Here is a 22,726-nt window from a genome sequence, read left to right on the forward strand (position 1 = left end):
AGGGCTTGAGGAAGCACAGCTACTTAGAGACTACCAAGGGGACAAAAAGACTTTGATTTTTGTCATTTTTTTCAAATAAACCACAACTGTATACATTTTAAAATGAGCAAATGAAGACAAGATGCAAGCTGTGCAAGTATAGATAGAAACAGACAAATGGGAGAAGAGCAGGCTATCAGTCAAATAGAAAAGGCCTGTTTAGGGGCAACTGGGTGGCTCAGTGGGCTAAGCGTCTGACTCTTGATTTGGGCTCAGATCATGATCTCAGGGTTGTGAGATTGAGCCCTGTGTGGGGCTCTGCAATGGGCAGGTTGCCTGCTTGGGAGTCTCTTCTCTCCCCCTCCCCCTCTGCCCCTACTCACCCACCTCTCTTAAAAAAAAAAAAAAAAAAAGAGGGTGCCTGGGTGGCTCAGTTGGTTAAGCGACTGCCTTCGGCTCAGGTCATGGTCCCGGAGTCCTGGGATTGAGTCCCACATTGGGCTCCCGGCTCGGCGGGGAGCCTGTTTCTCCCTCTGACCCTCTCCCCTCTCATGCTGTTTCTCTCTCTCTCTCTCTCAAATGAATAAATAAATAAAATCTTTAAAAAAAAAAAAAAAGAAAAGGCATGTTTGAAGTATCATTGTCATTCAGGTATATCTGAAAGCTCATAATGTTTCTTAGTTTTGATTGCCAATCATGGAGAGCAAACTGAGAATTGCACACATTCACAGAATAAATAGATGATTTTTGTTTTATAATTTAATTAGCTGATTTTACATATTTCTTTCATCCATCACATTTATGACAGTTATGAAAGTTATTATGCCAGGAAATTGAATTATTCTCTCTTGTTCTCCCCAAAATTAGTTTTATAATTTAGGCAGTTTCTTATTCACTTTTGTCAGTGCCTAGCACAGAGTAGACACCTCATAAATGTTTGCTGAATGAAGGAAGAAAGGAAGCAAGGAAGGAAGGAATCATTCAGAGACCCTGATGTCCTACGGAGAAAAGTAAGGGCTCTTAGTTCTTGAGCACCTACCTGGTTTAAGGCCACATGCATCTGATCCACCAAGAACACATAGAGCTCACTAATAAATGTCTGCAGTTCCTCCTGGCTTTCAAATGATGTTGTCTTCAAATACTTCTCTCTCACAATCTTTACTACGGCATGCTGTAAGAGACATTGATCATCCATTTGATTATAAAGTCCAGCACCATGCTGACAACACAGGCTTCCCTTGAGCTTCTTTCTGGTCTAAGGCTCATCAGAACTTCGGAAAGTGATTGATTTCTCCCTTGGTAACTGCTAGAATGTCAGGTCTCTGATTTTCCACCAATCAACATACTCTGCATGACTTCTTTTCTTGATGTCATCTCTAATATGGTCAATGCAGAACTCATATCATTTGAAGAGAGCCATAGAGCTAAAGAAGACCTCAGCATTAGGTTTATGCATTACATCTCTCATGGTGACCACATGATACAAGAGGAAAAGGCCTGATTTGACAGTCTGGAGAATGGGATTCTAGTTCTAATCCTGCCACTGTACAACCTCAAAAATTAAAGTTACTACCTCATTTTCCTCATTTGTTATATGGATGTGTACTTCTGGTCTTATTATCTTACTTCAGAAGATGATTGAGAAGCCAAAGAAAGATAACAGGTAGGTGGTGAAGCTTAAATTGCTGTGCAAATAACATATTGCTATAGCCATGACAGCTCCCCGCCCCCCCCCAGCTAAAATTATTGCCAGGTTTTGTACTAAGCACTTTCCATGCATCATATTATTTAATTCTCATAATGATCCCATGTGATAGTGTTAGTATTATTGTTCATAGTTACACAAAGAAATTAAAGCTCAGAGAGGCGAAGTCTTTTGACCATCCAGCTGCTAATGGTAGAACCAGGAATCAAATTAAGTTGTGATTATGCCACCTACTGAGAAGAGCTCCTCACCTCCATGAGCGTCAGTTGTTTTTCACCCTATTACTTCCATGTTCTTTCTTTGTATCTGTTAAGTACAGTACAGGACACATAATAAATGTGCACAGAGAGGCAATCCAGTGTAGCAGTTAAGAATGTGAAATTCTGGGGGCGCCTGGGTGGCTCAGTCGTTAAGCGTCTGCCTTCGGCTCAGGTCATGGTCCCGGGGTCCTGGGATCGAGCCCCGCATCAGGCTCCTTGCTGGGCGGGAAGCCTGCTTCTCCCTCTCCCACTCCCCCTGCTTGTGTTCCCTCTCTGCCTGTCTCTCTCTGTCAAATAAATAAAATCTTTAAAAAAAAAAAAAAAAAGAATGTGAAATTCTGGAGCAAGAAGGCTGCCTGAATTTGAGTCCCATCTTTAACTTTTACTAGTTCTATGACCTTAGGGAAATTACTTAACCAATTAATATTGCATTTCTCCACCTGTAAAATGAGGAATATCTACCTCATAGGGTTATTGTTAGGATTAAATTAGTAAAATACAAAACATTTAAAAATTTGTCTGGTGGGGTGCCTGGGTGGCTCAGTCATTAAGCGTCTGCCTTCGGCTCAGGTCATGGTCCCAAGGTCCTGGGATCGAGGCCCACATCGGGCTCCCTGATCAGCGGGAGGCCTGCTTCTCCCTCTCTCACTCCCCCTGCTTGTGTTCCCTCTCTTGCTGTGTCTCTCTCTGTCAAATAAATTAAAAAAAAAATTTGTCTGGTGTACAGCAAACACTCAATAAATGTTAACCATTATCATGTAGGAAATTATTATTAAGTAAATATTTCTCAAATCTTAGTGATTCTGTGGACTATGGAAAGGTAGGTAATGGAAGACAGAGAATTAGTCATGGAATTAGTACCAGGTACAGAGTTTTTGCCTGTTATAGTAACATGAAACCTGGCTCAAAATCTGGCCTAGCCTCAAGTAAAGACTTAGTGTCTTAAAAGCTCACACTTGGAATGGATACTTAACCATTCCAAGGCTTTCCACAAGTGGAGCTTCTCATATTCTATCAGACAGAACATAACTCTTGGCACCAACGGCAAGAATGGTGGAAGCGTAGCTGAACATGACCAGAGAACAACTAATAATTAGGAATGTAGAGAAGATGCTTCATAAAAATCCACTGAACAATTAAAGGAATATTTACCTTGAGTTGTTCTTTGAAAGCAAAGTATTTTCCAGAGCAGTTAAGTTCATAGTTGAGCAGGCACTTCTGCTCCTCCATGGTTTCACTATCCATATCACTCCCCAGTTTGGCCACCTGTTTTCCAAACATCCTATGATACTCATCCAGAATAGCTCTAGATATATTCTTGATCTGCATGTGGTAGTCACTCACTGCCTAGAAAAATACAAAATGTCTGGTAAAGAGGCCTTGAAGAGATCAAGATATATAATGGAACTCTGAAACTGGTTGGGGTTTTATATTCAATAATGTTTTAGGTATAAATTGCCCTTTACTTTTCAGCTCAGAGACTACCAGCCAAAGGATTAAACACTATTCACTATTCATTGTTATGTCCCTGGTCACAAACAGAACCAGGAAGAGAAATATGAGAAGCTACAATTTCTCGCCCCTTCTAGAAAACATACGGAAGAGTCCATGCCTTATTTTCAAATGGGTGTACTCAACACCTTCTTACTTATAGTTTCATCTTGGCTTTGGCACTTGCCTTCTGAGCTCCTCCTGTCCGACGGGTAAGAGGCGGCCTTGGAGGAATCATTTCCTTGACCCTGTACCAGAAAAAAATTACAAAAACAAAAACAAACTTTATTATCTGCAGATTTATGTTCTTTTATTCCTACTTCCAAAGGGCTTGTATCGGAGTATCACACTTGAGCACTGCAATTCTCTCATGTAAAAGCCTAGATGTGAACCATAGAACAGGATACAGCTATGAACTAGATAGGAAAGAAGCTAGGAAGCAGCTACTCGAAAAGTAGCGAAGTTGTACTTTTGGCTAATTTGAGCCCTGGTTTTATTCTTACATATTTTTTAAAAACTGCTATTGCACTCAAGAGACTGCTTGACTCGGGAGTTGGCAAGAAACAGGTGTTATGATTTTAGGTGCATTCTGTAGAGTCTCTGAAAGAATGAAGTTTTGGAAATCTAAATAGTACAGGCAAGTGAATGCTTTTCTTTCCTCTCCATCTAGGATAAAAAGTGTCCTCTTGTTACACATAATTTATGACTGCATTAAATTACAATAATGATATCAGATGTTCTGCTGATTAAGAGAATATATTTTGTTACTGTCAACCTACTTATGCCAAAACTCCTACCTTCCATTTTCAGGATACCTTATAAAAACTAGAGGAAATTAAATTCTTAGCTCTTCCTCCTTATAGTTTCAGATTCCTGCTGAAGTATATAGTACTGCCTTAAAATTTACAATCAAATTCACAAATTCAGTTTTTCTTTAATAGGTCTTATGTAATTGTATACCTCTGCTCATTATTTCTAATTTTAATTTTATTTATTTTAATAGGTAATATATCCTATGATTCAAAACTTATGAGGTATAAAACAATATATACTAAATTGTCTCCTTGTCCTTTACCTTGTTGACAATCTTGTTGTCCAGCCACCCAATTTCCTCTCCAGAGACAATGTTACTTATTCACTCATTCAAAATATATACTGAGTGTCTACCATCCATCAGGCACTTTTCTAAGTATTGGGGATAGAGCATTAAACAAATTAGGACAAAAATTCTTGCCTTCATGGAGCTTATATGCTAGTGGGGAAAGAAAGACAATAATGAAGATAAACATGTTAGTGAAATGTGCCATGGAGAAAAATAATGCAGGAAGTCAGACAGACTACGTTGGGGACTAAGGTGGTGAAGTAGGGAAACACATTTCATCAAGACTCTTACTGAGATGGTAACATTTGAGTAAAGACCTCAAGGAAGTGAGGAAGCAAGTTGTGTAGATATCTGGGATAAGGAAAATACAGGCAAAGGGAACAGAAAGTGTAGAGGCCTTGTTGCAACAGTGTGCCTGGCATGCATGAAGAACAGCAGGAAGCCAAGTACGGCTAGACAGAAAAAGTGAGAGCAAAGTGCATACAGAATATGTAGGCACTTGTAGGCCATTGTAAGGACTTAGGCATTTACTCAGAGTGTACCAGGGAGTCACTAGTAGTTTCTGAGCAGAGGAGTTAGTTACATGAGTTGACCTCCATTTTAACACAATCACTATAGAATGCTGTATTAAGAATAAATTGTCCAAATGTCCATCAATTAAAGAATGGGGAAAAAATGTGGTATATCCATAGAGTGAAATATTATTCAACAACAAAGAAATGAAGTACTGATACATGCTACAGTATGGATGAACCTTGACAGCATTATGTTAAATGAAATAAGCCAGTCACAAAGACCATGTATTGTATGATTCCATTTATATGAAATGTCCAAAGCTGGAAAATCTATACAGACAAAAAGTAGATACGTGGTTGCATAGGGCTGGAGCATTCTGGGTGAGGGGTTGGCATGAGGGTTGGGAGGAACTGTAGATTGACTGCTAATATGTGTGTGGTTTCTTTTAGGGGTAAGAAAAATGTCATAAAGTTGATTGTGGTGAAGGCTGTACAACTCTGTGAGTATACTAAAAACCACTGAATTGTACCATTTAAATGGGTGAAGTGAATGGTATGTGAACTATATCTCAATAAAGCTGTTACTTAATAAAAAGAATAAAGTGAAAGGTAGAATAGTATATGTAGGGAGACCAGGTGAGAGATTACTATGACTCTGACCAGAGAGTTTGTGAGAATTAGATATATGAATTCAGAGTTCAGGAGAGAGGTCCAGGGTCCATATATAAATCTGGAAGCCATCAGCACATAGATGGTAGTTAGAGCCATGAGAGTAGACAAAAACCAAGGGAGTAAACGTAGATTGAAAAGAGGTCCAAGGACTGAGCTCTAAGAGACTCTAACATTTAGAGGCTGAAGAGATAAAGAAGGCCAGATGAGGGGGAATAAAACCAAGAGAGTATGGTATCCTGAGAGCCTGGTAAAGAAAGTGCTTCAAGGAGGACTGAGTCATTAAACACTAATAACAGGTCACAATGACCCTGAACATAGACCATTGGATTTAATAATGCAGTAGTCACTAATGGCCTTGCTAAAAACATTTATCTGTAAAGAAGTTACTGGAAGTGAGTTACTTGGTTAAAAGACACATGCTTATGTATTTTAATAGCTATTATGACATTATCCTCCACAGGATTTTTACCAATTTATACTCTCACTAGTTTGAATGACAGAACCTATTTCTAATGTGCTCATCAACAACCTAATGAGTTATTAAGCTGTTTTGATCTTCTGCAATTTAAAAAGGTACTTCAGGGTAGTTTTTAATTTGTACTTCTTTTATTATAAAAGTAATTGAGCTTCTCTTCATGTTTAAGAATGCATTAAATTTATATATATACATTATTATACATTGACATAGATTCAGCAGTTAGTACATATATGTCTCATCCAGAACCAAAGGCAAATCATCTTTTATGAATATTGGGTCCAATATTCTAACACTGCCATTCTAATTTGCCTTTGTTCTATAATACTGTCACTTGGGCTAGCTTGGAGGAGAAATCTACCTTCTACGTACCTACAGCCAATGAAAAACTTACAGGTAATAACCATATCTCATTAAAAAGTCTAAGAATAGGGGCACCTGAGTGGCTCAGGTCCTGATCTCAGGGTGGTGGGATGGAGCTCCACATCAGGCTCTACACTCAGCAGAGGGTCTACTGGAGATTCTCTCTTCCTCTCCCTCTGCCCCTCCCCACTGGGCTTTCTCTCTCTCTCTCTCTAAAATAAACAAATAAGGGCGCCTGGGTGGCTCAGTCAGTTAAGCATCTGCCTTCGGCTCAGGTCAAGATCCCAGGGTTCTGGGATCATGTCCCGCACCAGGCTCTCTTCTCAGCAGGGAGTCTGCTTCTCCTTTGACCCTCTCCATTCTTGTGCTTTCTCTCTCTCTGAAATAAATAAATAAAATCTTTTTTAAAAAAAATAAATCTTTTAAAAAATAAAATAAAATAATAATACCATACTGCATATTTGAGGGGCACCTGGCTGGCTCAGTTGAAAGAGTACGTGACTCAATCTCAGGGTCATGAGTTCAAGCCCCATGTTGGGTACAGAGATTACTAAAAACAAAATAAATAAAACTTAAAAACAAAACAAAACAAAAATACTGTATTGCATATTTGAAGGTTGCTAAAAGAGTAGAACTTAAAAGCTCCATCACAAGAAAAAAATTTTTGCATAACTATGTATGGTGACAGATATTAACTGGACTTATTGTGGTAATCATTTCACAGTGTATACAACTATTGAATCATTATGTTGTACACCTGAAACCAATATAATGTTAAATTTCAATTACACTTCAATAAAAAAATTATTAAAAATTGTACCTATATTTGCTATAAAACTTTCATTAAGCATGCTGTTATTTTGTCACTCAGTATTCCCTATGTAAGAGCTCAAATGAGAAATCTGTTTTAGAAATTAATGCCAGGAAGATACCTGATCTCGTTTGGAACTAGCATGGGTCCTCCTTTAGGATTAGAGCTGCAAAATTTATAGTACTTCCCTTTTTGTTAAACAACTAAGATTTGATGCTTATTTATGAAAGTTCCATTTAATACTTTCTTCCTCTTTGTTTCCATGGCTTGAGTTTTTAACTTTCTATTTCCAGATTATTAATTTTATTTTATATATATCATTTATAGTAAATATTACCAACTTATTTTTGGAAAGGGACTAAATGTAAAGTTTTTTAAAAGTTTTGAAACTTTTTGGTATAAAGGATAAATGTACCACTACAAGCAAGTTATTTTCAAAAGAAGACTTCCAAATGACTAATATGTGAAAAAATGTTTACTCTCACTAAAACATTTACAATGTGGACTAAAATTAAAATGAGAAACTTTGAAAAAAATTAAATTAAAATGAGAAACTTTCTTCCCCTGCCAAAGTAGAAAATATAAAAAAGTACTGTGTTGTGAATGTATGAAGAAAGAGTAGGCTCATACATCACTTGTGGAACTGCAAACTTTTTGGAAGGCAACTTGGGGGTATTTATCAAGCCTTAAAAATATCTATAATAAATAGTCTCCAAGATAAAAGCTATCATTTCCTTTCATCCTGTACTGAGCATAGTGTTCCTCACACCAAAAGGTAAAGTCTAGACCAGCAAAATGATAGAGAAAAAAACTCTAAACTCCCATCTCTTTGTAGAAACATTGAAAATAACAATCAGAAACTGTCAGAACCAACTCTGCCTGAACTGTGAAAGACAGTCAAAAGTTTATGGTAACCAAACGAATACTAAACCAAGAAAAAGGCAACTATAATAGTGGGGAAGCTTTGTGGCATTTTTACTTGCCCTTGCCTCACCCCATTCCCAGCTCAGTGGCAATATTGAAAATGGCAACCTGCATTTCCAGTGTGGCACACTGGGCTCTGATTCTGGAGAAGCAGAGCAGACCTTGTTCACAAGTTACTACATTTGTTCTAACCTATCTGGGTCTACCTGAATGACTGACATAAAGCACTCAATTCTGTTTCTCCTATCTTGAAATCCATTCACAGTAGAAAACCAGTGGGTGTGCATTGCTCAAAAACATTGTAAGGTTATCAAAAACCCATAGCTCTGTGGGACAAAAGATTATGGTTGAGACACGACAAACCACCTAAGGCCTAGGAAGAAAAGCCAGTTTCTTTGGGAAATTAGGGTATTCAAAAGTACTTGTACAGAAGAATTTAGAAAGCTGCATACATGCTCAGGACAGGATATATGTTCAGAAAAGACCTGAGAAGAACCTAAGCTTCCACCACTGACTGATCTATAGTCCCAGTGCAAGCAGGAAGTGAAGGCTGAGGCAGAATTATAAACAGCCTAATTAAGTGTTAAAAGAATGCTCCAGGGGCACCTGGGTAGCTCAGTCAGTTAAGTGTCTGACTCTTGATTTTGGCTCAGGTCATGATCTCAGGGTCATGGGATTGAGCCCTGCCTCAGGCTCCTCGCTCAGCAGGGAGTCTGCTTCTCTCTCTCTCTCTCTCTGGGCCCCTCCCCCTGCTCACACATGCTCTCTCTCTCAAAATAAATAAATAAATAATTTTTTAAAAAGATTTTATTTATTTATTTGACAGAGAGACAGTGAGAGAGGGAATATAAGTAGGGGGAGTGGGAGAGGGAGAAGCAGGCTTCCCGCTGAGCAGGGAGCCTGATGAGGGACTCAATCCCAGGACCCTGGGATCATGACCTGAGCTGAAGGCAGATGCTTAACGAGTGAGCCACCCAGGCACCCCTAAATAAATAAATCTTAAAAAAAAAAAAAATCCTCTAGCATGCAGTCATCCGCAAAAACAAAAAAAATTTTTTTTGTTTTATTTTTGTTTATTTGTTTGATTATATTAAAATCCTGGCATTCAAGAAAATCTCAATCAAAACACTGGCTGAACACAACCTATAACTTCAACAATTAAGAACAGCAAACCCTGGGGGCGCCTGGGTGGCTCAGTCGGTTGAGCGTCTGCCTTCAGCTCAGGTCATGATCCCAGGGTTTTGGGATCGAGCCCCACATCGGGCTCCCTGCTCCGCGGGAAGCCTGCTTCTCCCTCTCCCAGTCCCCCTGCTTCTGTTCCCATTCTCTCTCTGTGTCTCTCTCTGTCAAATAAATAAATAAATAAAATCTAAAAAAAAAAAAAAAAAAGAACAGCAAACCCTGAAGAAGGGGATAATCTGATTTCCAAACCCCCCACTTTATAATATCAAACTGTCCAGTTTTCAACACCAAAAAAATCGCAAAATGTATAAAACATAAAAATATGCTCTTTCAGAAGAAAAACTAAGTTGATAGAAATTGTCCCTGAAGACGCCCAGACACTGGACTTGCTACAGAAAGATGTGCAATAAAGCAACCTACTTGTTGCTCAAAGAGTTAAAGGAAACCACAAACAAAGGAATAAGAGAAATCAGGAAAATGGTGTATAAACAAAATAAGAATAGAATATCAGTAAAGAGATAGAAATTTTTAAAAGAACCAAATAGAATGTCTGTAGTTGAAAAGTACAATAACTGAAAGAAAATTACTAGAGCGTTCAACAGATTTGGTCAGGCAGAAGAAAGAATGAGCAAACTTGAAGATAGGATAACTGAAATTACCTAATCTGAGGAACAGAAAGAAAAACAAACAAACAAAAAAGTAAACAGGGCCTAAAATCTGTAGGACACCATCAACATACACAATTTCTATGACCAACATACACCTTATGGGAATCCCGCAAGGAGAAGAGAGAAGGAAAAGGGCAGGAAGACATGAATCTATACATCCAAGAAGCATAACAATTTCCAAGCAGAATAAACTTGAAGAGATCTATACTAAGACACATTGTAGTCAAATTGTCAGAAACCAAAGACAAGAGAAAAGCTCAAAAAGCAGTGAGAGGAGTGACTTGTCACATAAGATAACAGATAATTTCAATAATGGCAATAAGATTAACACAAGCCATAGAGGCCAGGAAGTACTAGGATAACATATTTAAAGTTTTGGAAGAAAAAAAAATGCCAACCAAAAACTCTATATACAGCAAATTACCCTTCAAGAATGAAGAAAAAATTGGGCGCCTGGGTGGCTCAGTCGTTAAGCGTCTGCCTTTGGCTCAGGTCATGATCCCGGGGTCCTGGGATCGAGTCCCGCATTGGGCTCTCTGTTAGGCAGGAAGCCTGCTTCTCCCTCTCCCACTCCCCCTGCTTGTGTTCCTGCTCTCGCTATCTCTCTCTCTGTCAAATAAATAAATAAATAATCTTTAAAAAAAAAAAGAATGAAGAAAAAATTAACAAAATAAACAAAAACTAAGAGTCTATTAGTAAGATCTAATCTATAAGAAATGCTAAAGGGAGCCCTTCAGGCTGAAATGAAAGGACACTAGTCAGTAACCGGAAGGTAACTGAAGAAATAAGGAACACTGGTAAATGTAAATATGAAAGCCATTATTATTGTACTTTTGGTTTGTAACTCCTGTTTACTTGTTTTTAGAAGGTAAATGCATAAAATAATAGTTAGAAATCTTTGCTAATAGGCACAAAAATGTATAAAAATATAATCTGTGACAGCAGCACCTGGGTGGTTCAATTTGTTCAGTGTCTGACTCTTGATTTTGGCTCAGGTCATAATCTCAGGGTGGTGAAATCAAGCCTCCTGTCTGGCTCTGCAGGAACATAACTCCGCATTTTATAGAGATAATAGGAATAATAAGAGAATATCATGAACAATTATATACCAACAAAGTGGATAACCTAGATGAAATGGATAATTTTCTAGAAACACAATCAAAGCACTATGGTACAATAAAAAAAACATTTTTAAAAATTACATTTATTTAAATGTGACATGGGTGTGTATGTTTGTGGTGTGTGTGCATAATATAGAAACTTTACAATAACTCCAGAAGGATAAATACCAGTTTTTTTAAAGTAGCTATCACTGGGTGAGTAGAAATCTGAGTGTTTTTATATACGTGCTGATATCAATTTTCTCCAAATCTTGATCTTTTTTATAATGAGCATATACTGCTTTTGTAATAAGTAAACAACAGTAACAAAAGAAATTTCATCTGAGGAAAAAAACCAGAAAACTTTCTGCTACTTAGCCTAGAAAAATTATATTTATGGGGACAATCTGAATTCCTTTTATTTATACCTAAAATGTGTTTGTAAAACAAGTATAAGAACCATTGCTACATACCTTCTGGCTAGCTCCTCTGGCATTCGCTTTGGAACCAAGGCTCTGTCCAGCTGAATCTCCAACACAATGTATGTCCCTGCTTCTACATATTGCTGTAAAGATATTTGTCTCTAATTTATTCTTTCCATTAAAAACAGATATTTATGAACAAATTTTAGTAACATAAGATAACATTCACAATACAAGTAAGAAAACTGCATATACAACTATATGTATATAGCATGATCTTGACTGTCAAAATACATATATATATATTTTTAAAGATTTTTATTTATTTTTATTTGAGAGAGAGAGAATGAGAGAGAGCACATGAGAGGGGGGAGGGTCAGAGGGAGAAGCAGACTCCCCGCCGAGCAGGGAGCCCGATGCGGGACCCGATCCAGGGACTCCAGGATCATGACCCGAGCCGAAGGCAGTCGCTTAACCAACTGAGCCACCCAGGCGCCCCAAAATATTTTTAATATAGAAAAATAACTGGAAAGAAAATAGTAACAGTGGTTATCTCTTGCAGAAAAGCGTTTTCAGTTTTATTCTTGGAAACTTTTATCTCAGCTGAAGCACTGTTTAACTTGTTCAATGCTTTTCTTGGAACTGTTTTAAGTGAATGCTATTCTTTCTGCCACCACACCTTCCAAGTCCTGTGGAAATATTCACATAACATTCTGATATTCCCACTCACAGCATCCACATCACCATCTACCAACTGCAGCCTGATGGACATTTCTACCCAGAATTTTGCCAGCATCCTAAATACAACATGTCCCAAATTGAACTTATCATTTCCCTTATATTGACCTCTCTTTTGACTTTTCTCTTAATGATTTTGTCATCCTTCTAGAAGGTAAGGCTTGAAACCTGAGTTATCTTTAGCTTTTCTTCCTCAGCACCCTCAAACTTCCCAATTCCAGATATTGCCTCTTCAAGTTTCTTTCTTTACTACAACATCTTCTCTAAATCGAACTGGCACTAACACTCATCGGTATTATAATAAAAACCTATAAACTGGTATTTGAAGCCCCCTCCCAAATTTCCTTCTCTTTTTCACATCCTTGCAAGAGTTCTGCCCTGAAATACATATAAGGTCTTATTTCCACATAACTTAAAAACCTTTCATGTGAGTCTCCCAGATGAAGCTCAAGAGTCCCTCATCACCTATATAATGAAGGCCAAACTTTTTATAGCAAGGCTTTCAACAATAAGCCTTTCTACAACTCAGTGCAGCCTCTCCTTTCTCACCTCCTTCTAGAATCTCTCCTTTCTTTTCATTTCTCTACTCCATACACTAAATTAATTGATATACTCCAAATTCTGCTACCTTCTTTGTGCCTTGACTCAAGTTATTCCCTGGCCCTGAAATGCCTACTCCCTCATCTTCATCTGGCAAATTGTTCTCTTAATCTTTCACTACTTAGCACAGATGCCACCTCTTCCATGTAGGCTTCTGAGACTGCCCCATCCTAGGAGTGATTAATCTGTCTTCTCTGAGCCCTCACAGCCCTTTTATTTGTACCTCTATCACAGCACTCATCAAAATTCTGTATTATGGTTAGTTATGTACCGATCTGTTTCACCCACCAGACTACTGAGTGTCCTGAACGCACATGAGTAAATGCTGCAGATCATAAATCTTTGCATTCCTCCTAGTGCATAATATAGGAGAATTAATAAAAGACATAAACTTGTAATGTTAGAAAGGACCTTAAAGCTATTTTGGTACTACCTGCTCATTTTAAAGAGTCTCAACAAGACAAAGAAATTTACCCAAAGTCATAAACTAGTCATGGCAAATATGGGATGGTAACTAAGATAATGAGCATTTTTCACAATATCATACTCAATTTTCCAACTCTTTATGCATAGTTACCTGTCCTTCTGGATTGTGGCTTAGAGAGGGTTCAACTTCCAAAGGAGTATCTGAGCTCTGAGATTTTATACTAGGTGCTTGCTGAAAGAAAATGAACACACCTCAAAAACTGAATTCTTACATGGTGTTCACAATGTTAGGAACAATGATCTTTATGTTGCAACAAAATGCAAACGAAACTGATGCAATTTGCCAGATAAGAAATCAGTGCAAGCCTCTGGAATGTAACAAAACTAGCAAAATCATCACCTTCTAAACAACCTACCAAATCCCCAGGCCTAAGCCTTCCTTCCATATCCTTTTCTTTGACTGTTTTCTCTTCTTTCAGGTTCTTAGAAACAACAGGTTTAGACAATGGAGAATTAATTCCTCCTATTTTATTATTCTGAATCAAATGATGGCCAGTATCCCGGAACAAGCTAAATAAACATTTGGTCTGAAAAGAAACAACAAAAAAATGCAATGAATCACAGGCAAATGAGACAGATTTGAAAGAAACATATTATTCTTTAACATCATTCAGTTTTCTAGATAATCTCAACATTGTAGAATCAGAGGGAGATAGGGGAAATGAAAAACTTTATTGATTGCCATACTTGTTGAATAGGTAAAACCATCATAGAAAGTTAGCTGCCTACCCTATTATTTAAATTATTATGAGGTGGGACGCCTGGGTAGCTCAGACCACTATGCATCTGCTTTCAGCTCAGGTCATGATCCCAGGGTCCTGGGAACGAGTCCCATATTGGGCTCCTTGCTCAGCGGGGAGCCTGCTTCTCCCTCTGCCTGCCGCTTCCCCTGCTTGTGCGCTCTCTCTCTGACAAATAAATAAAATCTTAAATTATTATGAGGAAACCTTTCAACCTTGCCTGATTTTGGTGTTTCATAACTCTTATTCCCAGAAAGCTTTTAATCTTTGATACACAATTTCAGATTATTTCTGCATAAGAAATATTATCTAATTACTACTGGCTTATCAAGTATAATTGGAAAAATAAGGCAGGTTTAAAGTTCAAACTAAAAACTTTGTATGAGAAAATTCAAACTTTAGGTAAATGACTGGGAAAAAATCTCATAATAATTTTTTAATTAAACAACATGGGTAAAATCTAAATACAATTTACGCTGAGTGAAAGAAGCCAGACCAAAAAACAAAGGGGGGAAGAGTGGTCAGAGGTATGAGAGGATAATAGGGGAGACAAGAAAACTTTGGTGGGGGGGCAGGTAATGGATATGTACATTATCTTGATTACAGTGATAGTTTCACTGATATACTATAAATATTCACATACATGTCTTTGTGTAAATGCAGGTTTTCAGTTCTCTTGGGTAAGTTCCTAAAAATGATTTTCTCGGTTGTATGCTAAGTTAGTGTTTAACATAGATTTTTCTGTATAATTTTTCTACCAAGTATTGAGATCGGAATATTGAAATTTCTAAATGTTACGCTCAGATTACCTATTTCTCCTTTCAGTTCTGTTGGATTTTGCTTCAAGTACTATGAGGTTCTGTTGTTAGGTATGTATACATTTATAATGTATATATTTATTATATACAATACTTTGTAAATTCTATCTTCCTAATTAGTTGACCCTTTAATCATTCTGACATGCCACTCTATGTTGATAGTAATACTTCCTTGAAGTCTCTTTTGTCTGATATAAATATAGCCACTCAGCTGTTACATTTTCCATTTGCATGGTATATCTTTTCCATCTTTTTACTACAATTTATGTGTATCTGAATCTAAGTGTGTCTGTTTTTACACAGAATTATATTGAATCTTGATTTTTTAAAATCTGGTCTTGTAATCTCTAACCTTTCATTGGGGTGTTTAATGCTACTTACATATAAAGTTATTGTTGAAGTATTTACATGTATGTTTGCCATTTTGCTATTTGCTTTCTACATATCTTGTCTTTTTTGTTCCTCTGCTGTTCCTTTAAGTGCCTTCTTTTATGTTAAATATTTGTGATGCTCCCATTTAATTCCTTTTATGTTAAATATTTGTGATGCTCCCATTTAATTATTTAATTAAATAATTATATTTAATTATATATATATATATACACACATACACACACACACATATGTATTTGTGTATATGCATATGTACACACACACGATTTTCTTAGCCATCCTAACTAATCACAATCTATATCACATTGATACCAACTTAATTCTGGTATAATGTAGAAACTTTACTGCACTGTAGTTCCATACTATCCTCCCTCCTTTATGCTATTGTTATCATATAAATTAAATCTATATATGTTATAAACCCAACAATATAATTAATGCTTTATATAATCTTTCAAAGAAATTAAGAGTAAAAGTGAAAAATATATTTCTAAAATCATTTATATTAACTTAAATTTAACCATTTTTAGTGCTCTTTGTTTCTTCTGGTGGATTCACGTTAGCAATTGGTGCCATATCCTTTCCAGCATTCACGTTAGCAATTGGTGCCATACACTTTCCAGCTGAAGAACTTCCTTTAGTGTTTCTTGCAAGACAAGTTAGTTAGTAACAAATTCTTTCAATATCTGTTTATCCTGTGATGTCTTTATTTTGCCTTCATTTTTGATTGCTAGAGTTTTCATTCAGCACTTTGAATATATTATTCCACTGCCTTCTGGATTCCTTTGTTTCAGAAGAAAAATCAGCTGTTAACTACATTGGTGCTCCCCTATAACCAATGAGTTGTTTTTCTCCTGTTGAATTCATGATTTTTCTCTTTGTCTTTTAACAGTTCACTATGATGTCTATATTGTAGATCTTTGTATGCTTATCCTACTGGGGATTCTCTGAACTTCTTGGATATGTAGATTAATGTATTCATCAAACATGGGACATTTCCAGGAGGGAGAGGAGCAAGATGGTGGAGGAGTAGAAGACCTAAATTTCATCTGGTCCCAGGAATTCAGCTAGTTATCAAACCATTCTGAACACCTACAAACTAAACAGGGGATCGAAGAAAAGAATAGTAGCAATTCTATGAACAGAAAAGTGACCACTTTCTGGAAGGTAGGACATGCGGAGAAGTGAATCTCAGGTGATAACATGGGAAGATGGACGCCGGGGGGGGGGGGCGGGGGAGGGAGCCTCCGTCAGCCGGCTACTGGCAAGTGACAGAGCAGTGGAGCACAAAATTGGAACTTTTAGAAGTCTGCTCCACTGAAGGATGTCACTCCAGTGGCTAAGCAAGGGGTGGGGGGGTGGGTGTGGAACCCTCACTGGGACAGTGTGGTCTCAGGACCCTCGGGGTCACAGAAAGACCAGGAGTGACTGAGTGTGGCAGAGCTCCCAGGAGCCAAGGAGTGGGCTCGCAGCTTGGGGTTGCCATAAACCGTGATCTGTGGCACAGTCGGGCCCCTGCTCTTTGAGCAGGCACCCAACAAGTGGCAGACTGGGGGAGTCTCCCCTTCTTCCCCCGGGAGGAGCAGCACGGGAGTGCACCGCAGGAATCTGCTGGGTTTGGAGACTCCAAACAGGGTCGGGTGCCAGAGATAGGAACGTTTGGTCACATGCCAGGTGAGCTCGGAGTGCGGCCAGAGACCAGGGAGACAGGAGTAACTGACTGCTTTTCTCTGGGGGCTCACTCAGGAGTGGGGCCCTGAGTTCTTGGCTCCTCTGGGGCCAGAGATTGGGAAGCCTCCATTTTCATTCTCATCCTCCAAAGCTGTACGGAAAACTTTCGGGGAACAAAAGCTACCGAGAGCAAACCCAAGCAGATTACTTAGCCTGGCCCCTGACAAGGGTGGTGCAATTCCACCTCGGGCAAAGACATTTGAGAATCACTGCAACAGGCCCCTCCCCCAGAAGATCAGCAAGAACATCCAGCCAAGACCCAGTTTACTGATCAAAGAGAACTGTAAAACTCCAGTGCTAGGGGAATACAGCACATAGAATTCATGGCTTTTTTCCCATGATTATTTAGTCTTTCAAAGTTAATTTTTTAAATTTTCTTTATTTTTTCTTTTTCTATTTCTTTTTTTAAAAATTTTTCTTCTTTCCTTTTTCAACCAACATCTTATCAATTCCTTTTTAAATTTTTTTAAAAATATTTTATTTATTTGACAGAGAGAGAGACAGCATGAGAGGGAACATAAGCAGGGGGAGCAGGGGAGGGAGAAGCAGGCTTCCCATGGAGCAGGAAACCCAATGCGGGGCTCGATCCCAGGACCCTGGGATCGTGACCTGAGCCGAATGCAGACACTTAATGACCGAGCCACCCAGATGCCCCTTAAAAATCTTTTTTAGTTTTCATTTTTCCAGTCATATTCTATCCCCTCATTGTATTTAACCATATATATATATATATATATATATGTTTTTCTTTCTTTAAATTTTGGTATACAGTTTCTTCTAACAGACCAAAATATACCCTAAATCCAGTGTATGGCTTTGTTCTAGTCTCCTGTCTGATCACATTCTCTCCTTTTTTTTTTTCTTCTTTCTGTTTTCAACCAATTTCTTATCTTATCAATTGCTTTTTTAAAATCTTTTTTATTTTTCATCTTTACAGTCATATTCCATCCCTTCATCATATTTACCCTTATTTTTGTATATATATGTTTTTCTTTCTTTAAAACTTTGGGAGGCAGTTTCTTCTAACAGACAAAAAAACACTCAAAATCTAGTGTGTGGCTCTGTTCTATTCACCATCCTGATCATATTCTTTTTTTTTTCTTTCTTTCTTTCTTTTCCCCCCGGTTTCAGGTCTCTTCTGATGTGTTTAGTGTATATTTTTCTGGGGTCGTTGTTACCCTGTTAGCATTTTGTTCTCTCATTCATCTATTCTTCTCTGGACAAAATGACAAGATGGAAAAACTCACCTCAGGAAAAAAAAGAACAAGAGGCAGTACCAACTGCCAGCGACCTAATCAATATGGACATTAATAAGATGTTGGAACTAGAGTTCAGAATGATGATTATAAAGATACTAGCTGGGCTTGAAAAAGCATAGAAGCTACTAGAGAATCCCTTTCTGGAGAAATAAAAGAACTAAAATCTAACCAAGTCAAAATCAAAAAGGCTATTAATGAGGTGCAATAAAAAATGGAGGCTCTAACTGCTAGGATTAATGAGGCAGAAGAGAGAATTAGTGATCTAGAAGACCAAATGATGGAGAATAAAGAAGCTGAGAAACAGAGAGATAAACAACTACTGGATCACGAGGGGAGAATTTGAGAGATAAGTGATACCATAAGACAAAACAATATTAGAATAATTGGGATCCCAGAAGAAGAAGAAAGAGAGAGAGGGGCAGAAGGTATATTGGAGCAAATTATAGCACATTCTTCTCTAGTGCACATGGAACATTCTCCAGAATAGATCACATCCTGGGTAACAAATCAGGTCTCAACCAGTACCAAAAGATTGGGATCATTCCCTGCATATTTTCAGACCACAATGCTTTGAAACTAGAACTCAATCACAAGAGGAAAGTCGGAAAGAACTCAAATACATGGAGGCTAAAGAACATCCTACTGAAGAATGAATGGGTCAAACAGGAAATTAAAGAAGAATTTTAAAAATTCATGGAAACAAATGAAAATGAAAAAACAAAATCTTTGGGATGCAGCAAAGGCAGTCCTAAGAGGAAAGTATATAGCAATACAAGCCTTTCTCAAGAAACAAGAAAGGTCTCAAATACACAACCCAACCCTATACCTAAAGGAGCTGGAGAAAGAACAGCAAATAAAGCCTAAACCCAGCAGGAGAAGAGAAATAATAAAGATCAGAGCAGAAATCAATGAAATAGAAACCAAAGAACAGTAGAACATATCAACGAAACTAGGAGCTGGTTTTTTGAAAGAATTAACAAGATTGATAAACCCCTGGCCAGACTTATCAAAAAGAAAAGAGAAAGGACCCAAATAAACAAAATCATGAATGAAAGAGGAGAAATCACAACCAACACCAAAGAAATACAAACAATTTTAAGACTATATTATGAGCAACTATATGGCAGCAAATTAGACAATCTGGAAGAAATGGATGCATTCCTAGATACATATAAACTACGAAAACTGAACCAGGAAGAAATAGAAAACCTGAACAGACACATAACCAGTAAGGAAATTGAAGCAGTAATAAAAATCTCCCAACAAACAAGAGCCCAGGGCCAGATGGCTTCCCAGGGGAATTCTACCAAACATTTACAGAAGAATGAATACCTATTCTTCTGAAACTGTTCCAAAAAATAGAATGGAAGGAAACCTTCCAAACTCATTTTTTTTAAAAAGATTTTATTTATTTATTTGAGACAGAGAGAATGAGAGAGACAGAGAGCACATGAGAGGGGGGAGGGTCAGAGGGAGAAGCAGGCTTCCTGCCGAGCAGGGAGCCCGATGCGGGACTCGATCCCAGGACTCCAGGATCATGATCTGAGCCGAAGGCAGTCGCTTAACCAACTGAGCCACCCAGGCGCCCTCCAAACTCATTTTATGAGGCCAGCACTACCTTGATCCCAAAACCAGACAAAGACCCCACCAAAAAGGAGAATTACAGACCAATATCCCTGATGAACATGGATGCAAAAATTCTCACCAAAATACTAGCCAACAGGATCCAACAGTACATTAAAAGGATTATTCACCACGACCAAGTGGGATTTATTCCTGGGCTGCATGGTTGGTTTAACATCTGCAAATCAATCAATGTGATACAATATATTAATAAAAGAAATAACAAGAACCATATGATCCTCTCAATAGATGAAGAAAAAGCATTTGACAAAGTACAACATTCTTTCTTGATTAAAACTCTTCAGAGTGCAGGGATAGAGGGTACATACCTCAATATCATAAAATCTACCTATGAAAAACCCACAGTGAATAACATTCTCAATGGGGAAAAACTGAGAGCTTTTCCCCTAAGGTCAGGAACACGGCAGGAATGTCCACTATCACCACTGCTATTCAACATAGTACTAGAAGTCCTAGCCTCAGCAATCAGACAACAAAAAGAAATAAAAGGCATCCGAATCGGTGAAGAAGAAGTCAAACTCTCACTTTGCAGATGATATGATACTTTATGTGGAAAACCCAAAAGACTCCACCCCAAAACTGCTGGAACTCATACAGGAATTTAGTAAAATGGCAGGATATAAAATCAATGCACAAAAATCAGTTGCATGTCTATACACCAACAACAAGACAGAAGAAAGAGAAATTTAGGAGTCGATCCCATTTACGATTGCACCCAACACCATAAGATACCTAGGAAAAAATCTAACCAAAGAGGCAAAGAATCTATACTCAGAACTATAGAACACTCATGAAAGAAATTGAGGAAGACACAGAGAAATGGAAAAACGTGCCATGCTCATGGACTGGAAGAACAAATATTGTGAAAATGTCAATGCTACCCAGAGCAATCTACACATTTAAAGCAATCCCTATCAAAATACCATCAACTTTTTTCAAAGAAATGGAACAAATAATCCTAAAATTTGTGTGGAACCAGAAAAGACCCCGAATAGCCAGAGGAATGTTGAAAAAGAAAAGCAAAGCTGGTGGCATCACAATTCCGGACTTCAAGCTCTAGTACAAAGCTGTCATCATCAGCGAAATAAGTCAATTAGAGAAAGACATGTATCATATGACCTCACTGATATGAGGAATTCTTAATCTCAGGAAACAAACTGAGGGTTGCTGGAGTGGGAGGTGGGGTGGGAGGGATGGGGTGGCTGGGTGAGAGACATTGGGGAGGGCATGTGCTATGGTGAGTGCTGTGAATTGTGCAAGACTGTTGAATCACAGATCTGTACCTCTGAAACAAATAATGCAATATATGTTAAGAAAAAAAAAAAAAGAAGATAGCAGGAGGGGAAGAATGAAGGGTGGGGAAATCGGAGGGGGAGACGAACCATGAGAGACGATGCACTCTGAAAAACAAACTGAGGGTTCTAGAGGGGAGGGGGGTGGGAGGATGGGTTAGCCTGGTGATGGGTATTAAAGAGGAACGTTCTACATGGAGCACTGGGTGTTATGCCCAAACAATGAATCATGGAACACTACATCAAAAACTAATGATGTAATGTATGGTGATTAACATAACAATAAAAAATTAAAAACAAAAAACCCCAAAAAAAACCCCAAAGCTGTCATCATCAAGACAGTATGATACTGCCACAAAAACAGACACATAGATCAATGGAACAGAATAGAGAGCCCAGAAATGGACCCTCAACTCTATGGTCAACTCATCTTTGACAAAGCAGGAAAGAATGTCCAATGGAAAAAAGACAGTCTCTTCAACAAATGGTGTTGGGAAAATTGGACAGCCACATGCACAAGAATGAAATTGGACCATTTCCTTACACCACACACAAAAATAGACTCAAAATGGATGAAAAACCTAAATGTGAGACAGGAATCCATCAAAATCCTTGAGGAGAACACAGGCAGCAACCTCTTCGACCTCAGCCGCAGAAACTTCTTCCTAGAAACATTGCCAAAGGCAAGGGAAGCAAGGGCAAAAATGAACTATTGGGACTTCATCAAGATAAAAAGCTTTTGCACAGCAAAGGAAACAGTCAACAAAACCAAGAGACAATCGACAGAATGGGAGAAGATATTTGCAAATGACATATCAGATAAAGGGCTAGTATCCAAAATCTATAAAGAACTTACCAAACTCAACACCCAGAGAACCAATAATCCAATCAAGAAATGGGCAGAAGACATGAACAAACATTTCTGCAAAGAAGACATCCAAATGGCCAACAGACACATGAAAAAGTGCTCAACATCACTCAGCATCAGGGAAATACAAATCAAAACCTCAATGAGATACCACCTCACACCCGTCAGAATGGCTAAAATTAACAAGTCAGGAAATGACAGATTTTGGCAAGGATGCGGAGAATGGGGAACCCTCCTACACTGTTGGTGGGAATGCAAGCTGGTGCAGCCACTCAGGAAAACAGTATGGAGGTTCCTCAAAAAGTTGAAAATAGAGCTACCCTACGACCGAGCAATTGCGCTACTGGGTATTTACCCTAAACATACAGATGTAGTGATCCGAAGGGGCACCTGCACCCCAATGTTTATAGCAGCATTGTCCACAATAGCCAAACTATGGAAAGAGCCAAGATGTCCATCGACAGATGAATGGATAAAAAAGATGCGAT

General features: G+C 38.2%; 1 protein-coding gene across 2 annotated transcripts in view; it reads right to left on the bottom strand.

Annotated features, from left to right (window-relative positions):
• The window catches only part of CFAP70 (cilia and flagella associated protein 70), a 118,632-nt gene that overhangs the window by 46,682 nt on the left and 49,224 nt on the right, over positions 1-22,726 (bottom strand). For both annotated transcript variants that reach the window (XM_021699560.1, XM_021699559.1), the window contains 6 exons: positions 13,850-14,020; positions 13,585-13,665; positions 11,721-11,812; positions 3,619-3,683; positions 3,097-3,287; positions 1,019-1,150 (listed from right to left, as the gene is read on the bottom strand). In XM_021699560.1, coding sequence (XP_021555235.1) covers positions 1,019-1,150; positions 3,097-3,287; positions 3,619-3,683; positions 11,721-11,812; positions 13,585-13,665; positions 13,850-14,020 — 732 coding nt within the window. The remainder of the gene's footprint in view (positions 1-1,018; positions 1,151-3,096; positions 3,288-3,618; positions 3,684-11,720; positions 11,813-13,584; positions 13,666-13,849; positions 14,021-22,726) is intronic.

Source organism: Neomonachus schauinslandi, chromosome 6 (assembly GCF_002201575.2).
Source record: "Neomonachus schauinslandi chromosome 6, ASM220157v2, whole genome shotgun sequence".
Taxonomy (NCBI): Eukaryota; Metazoa; Chordata; class Mammalia; order Carnivora; family Phocidae; genus Neomonachus; species Neomonachus schauinslandi.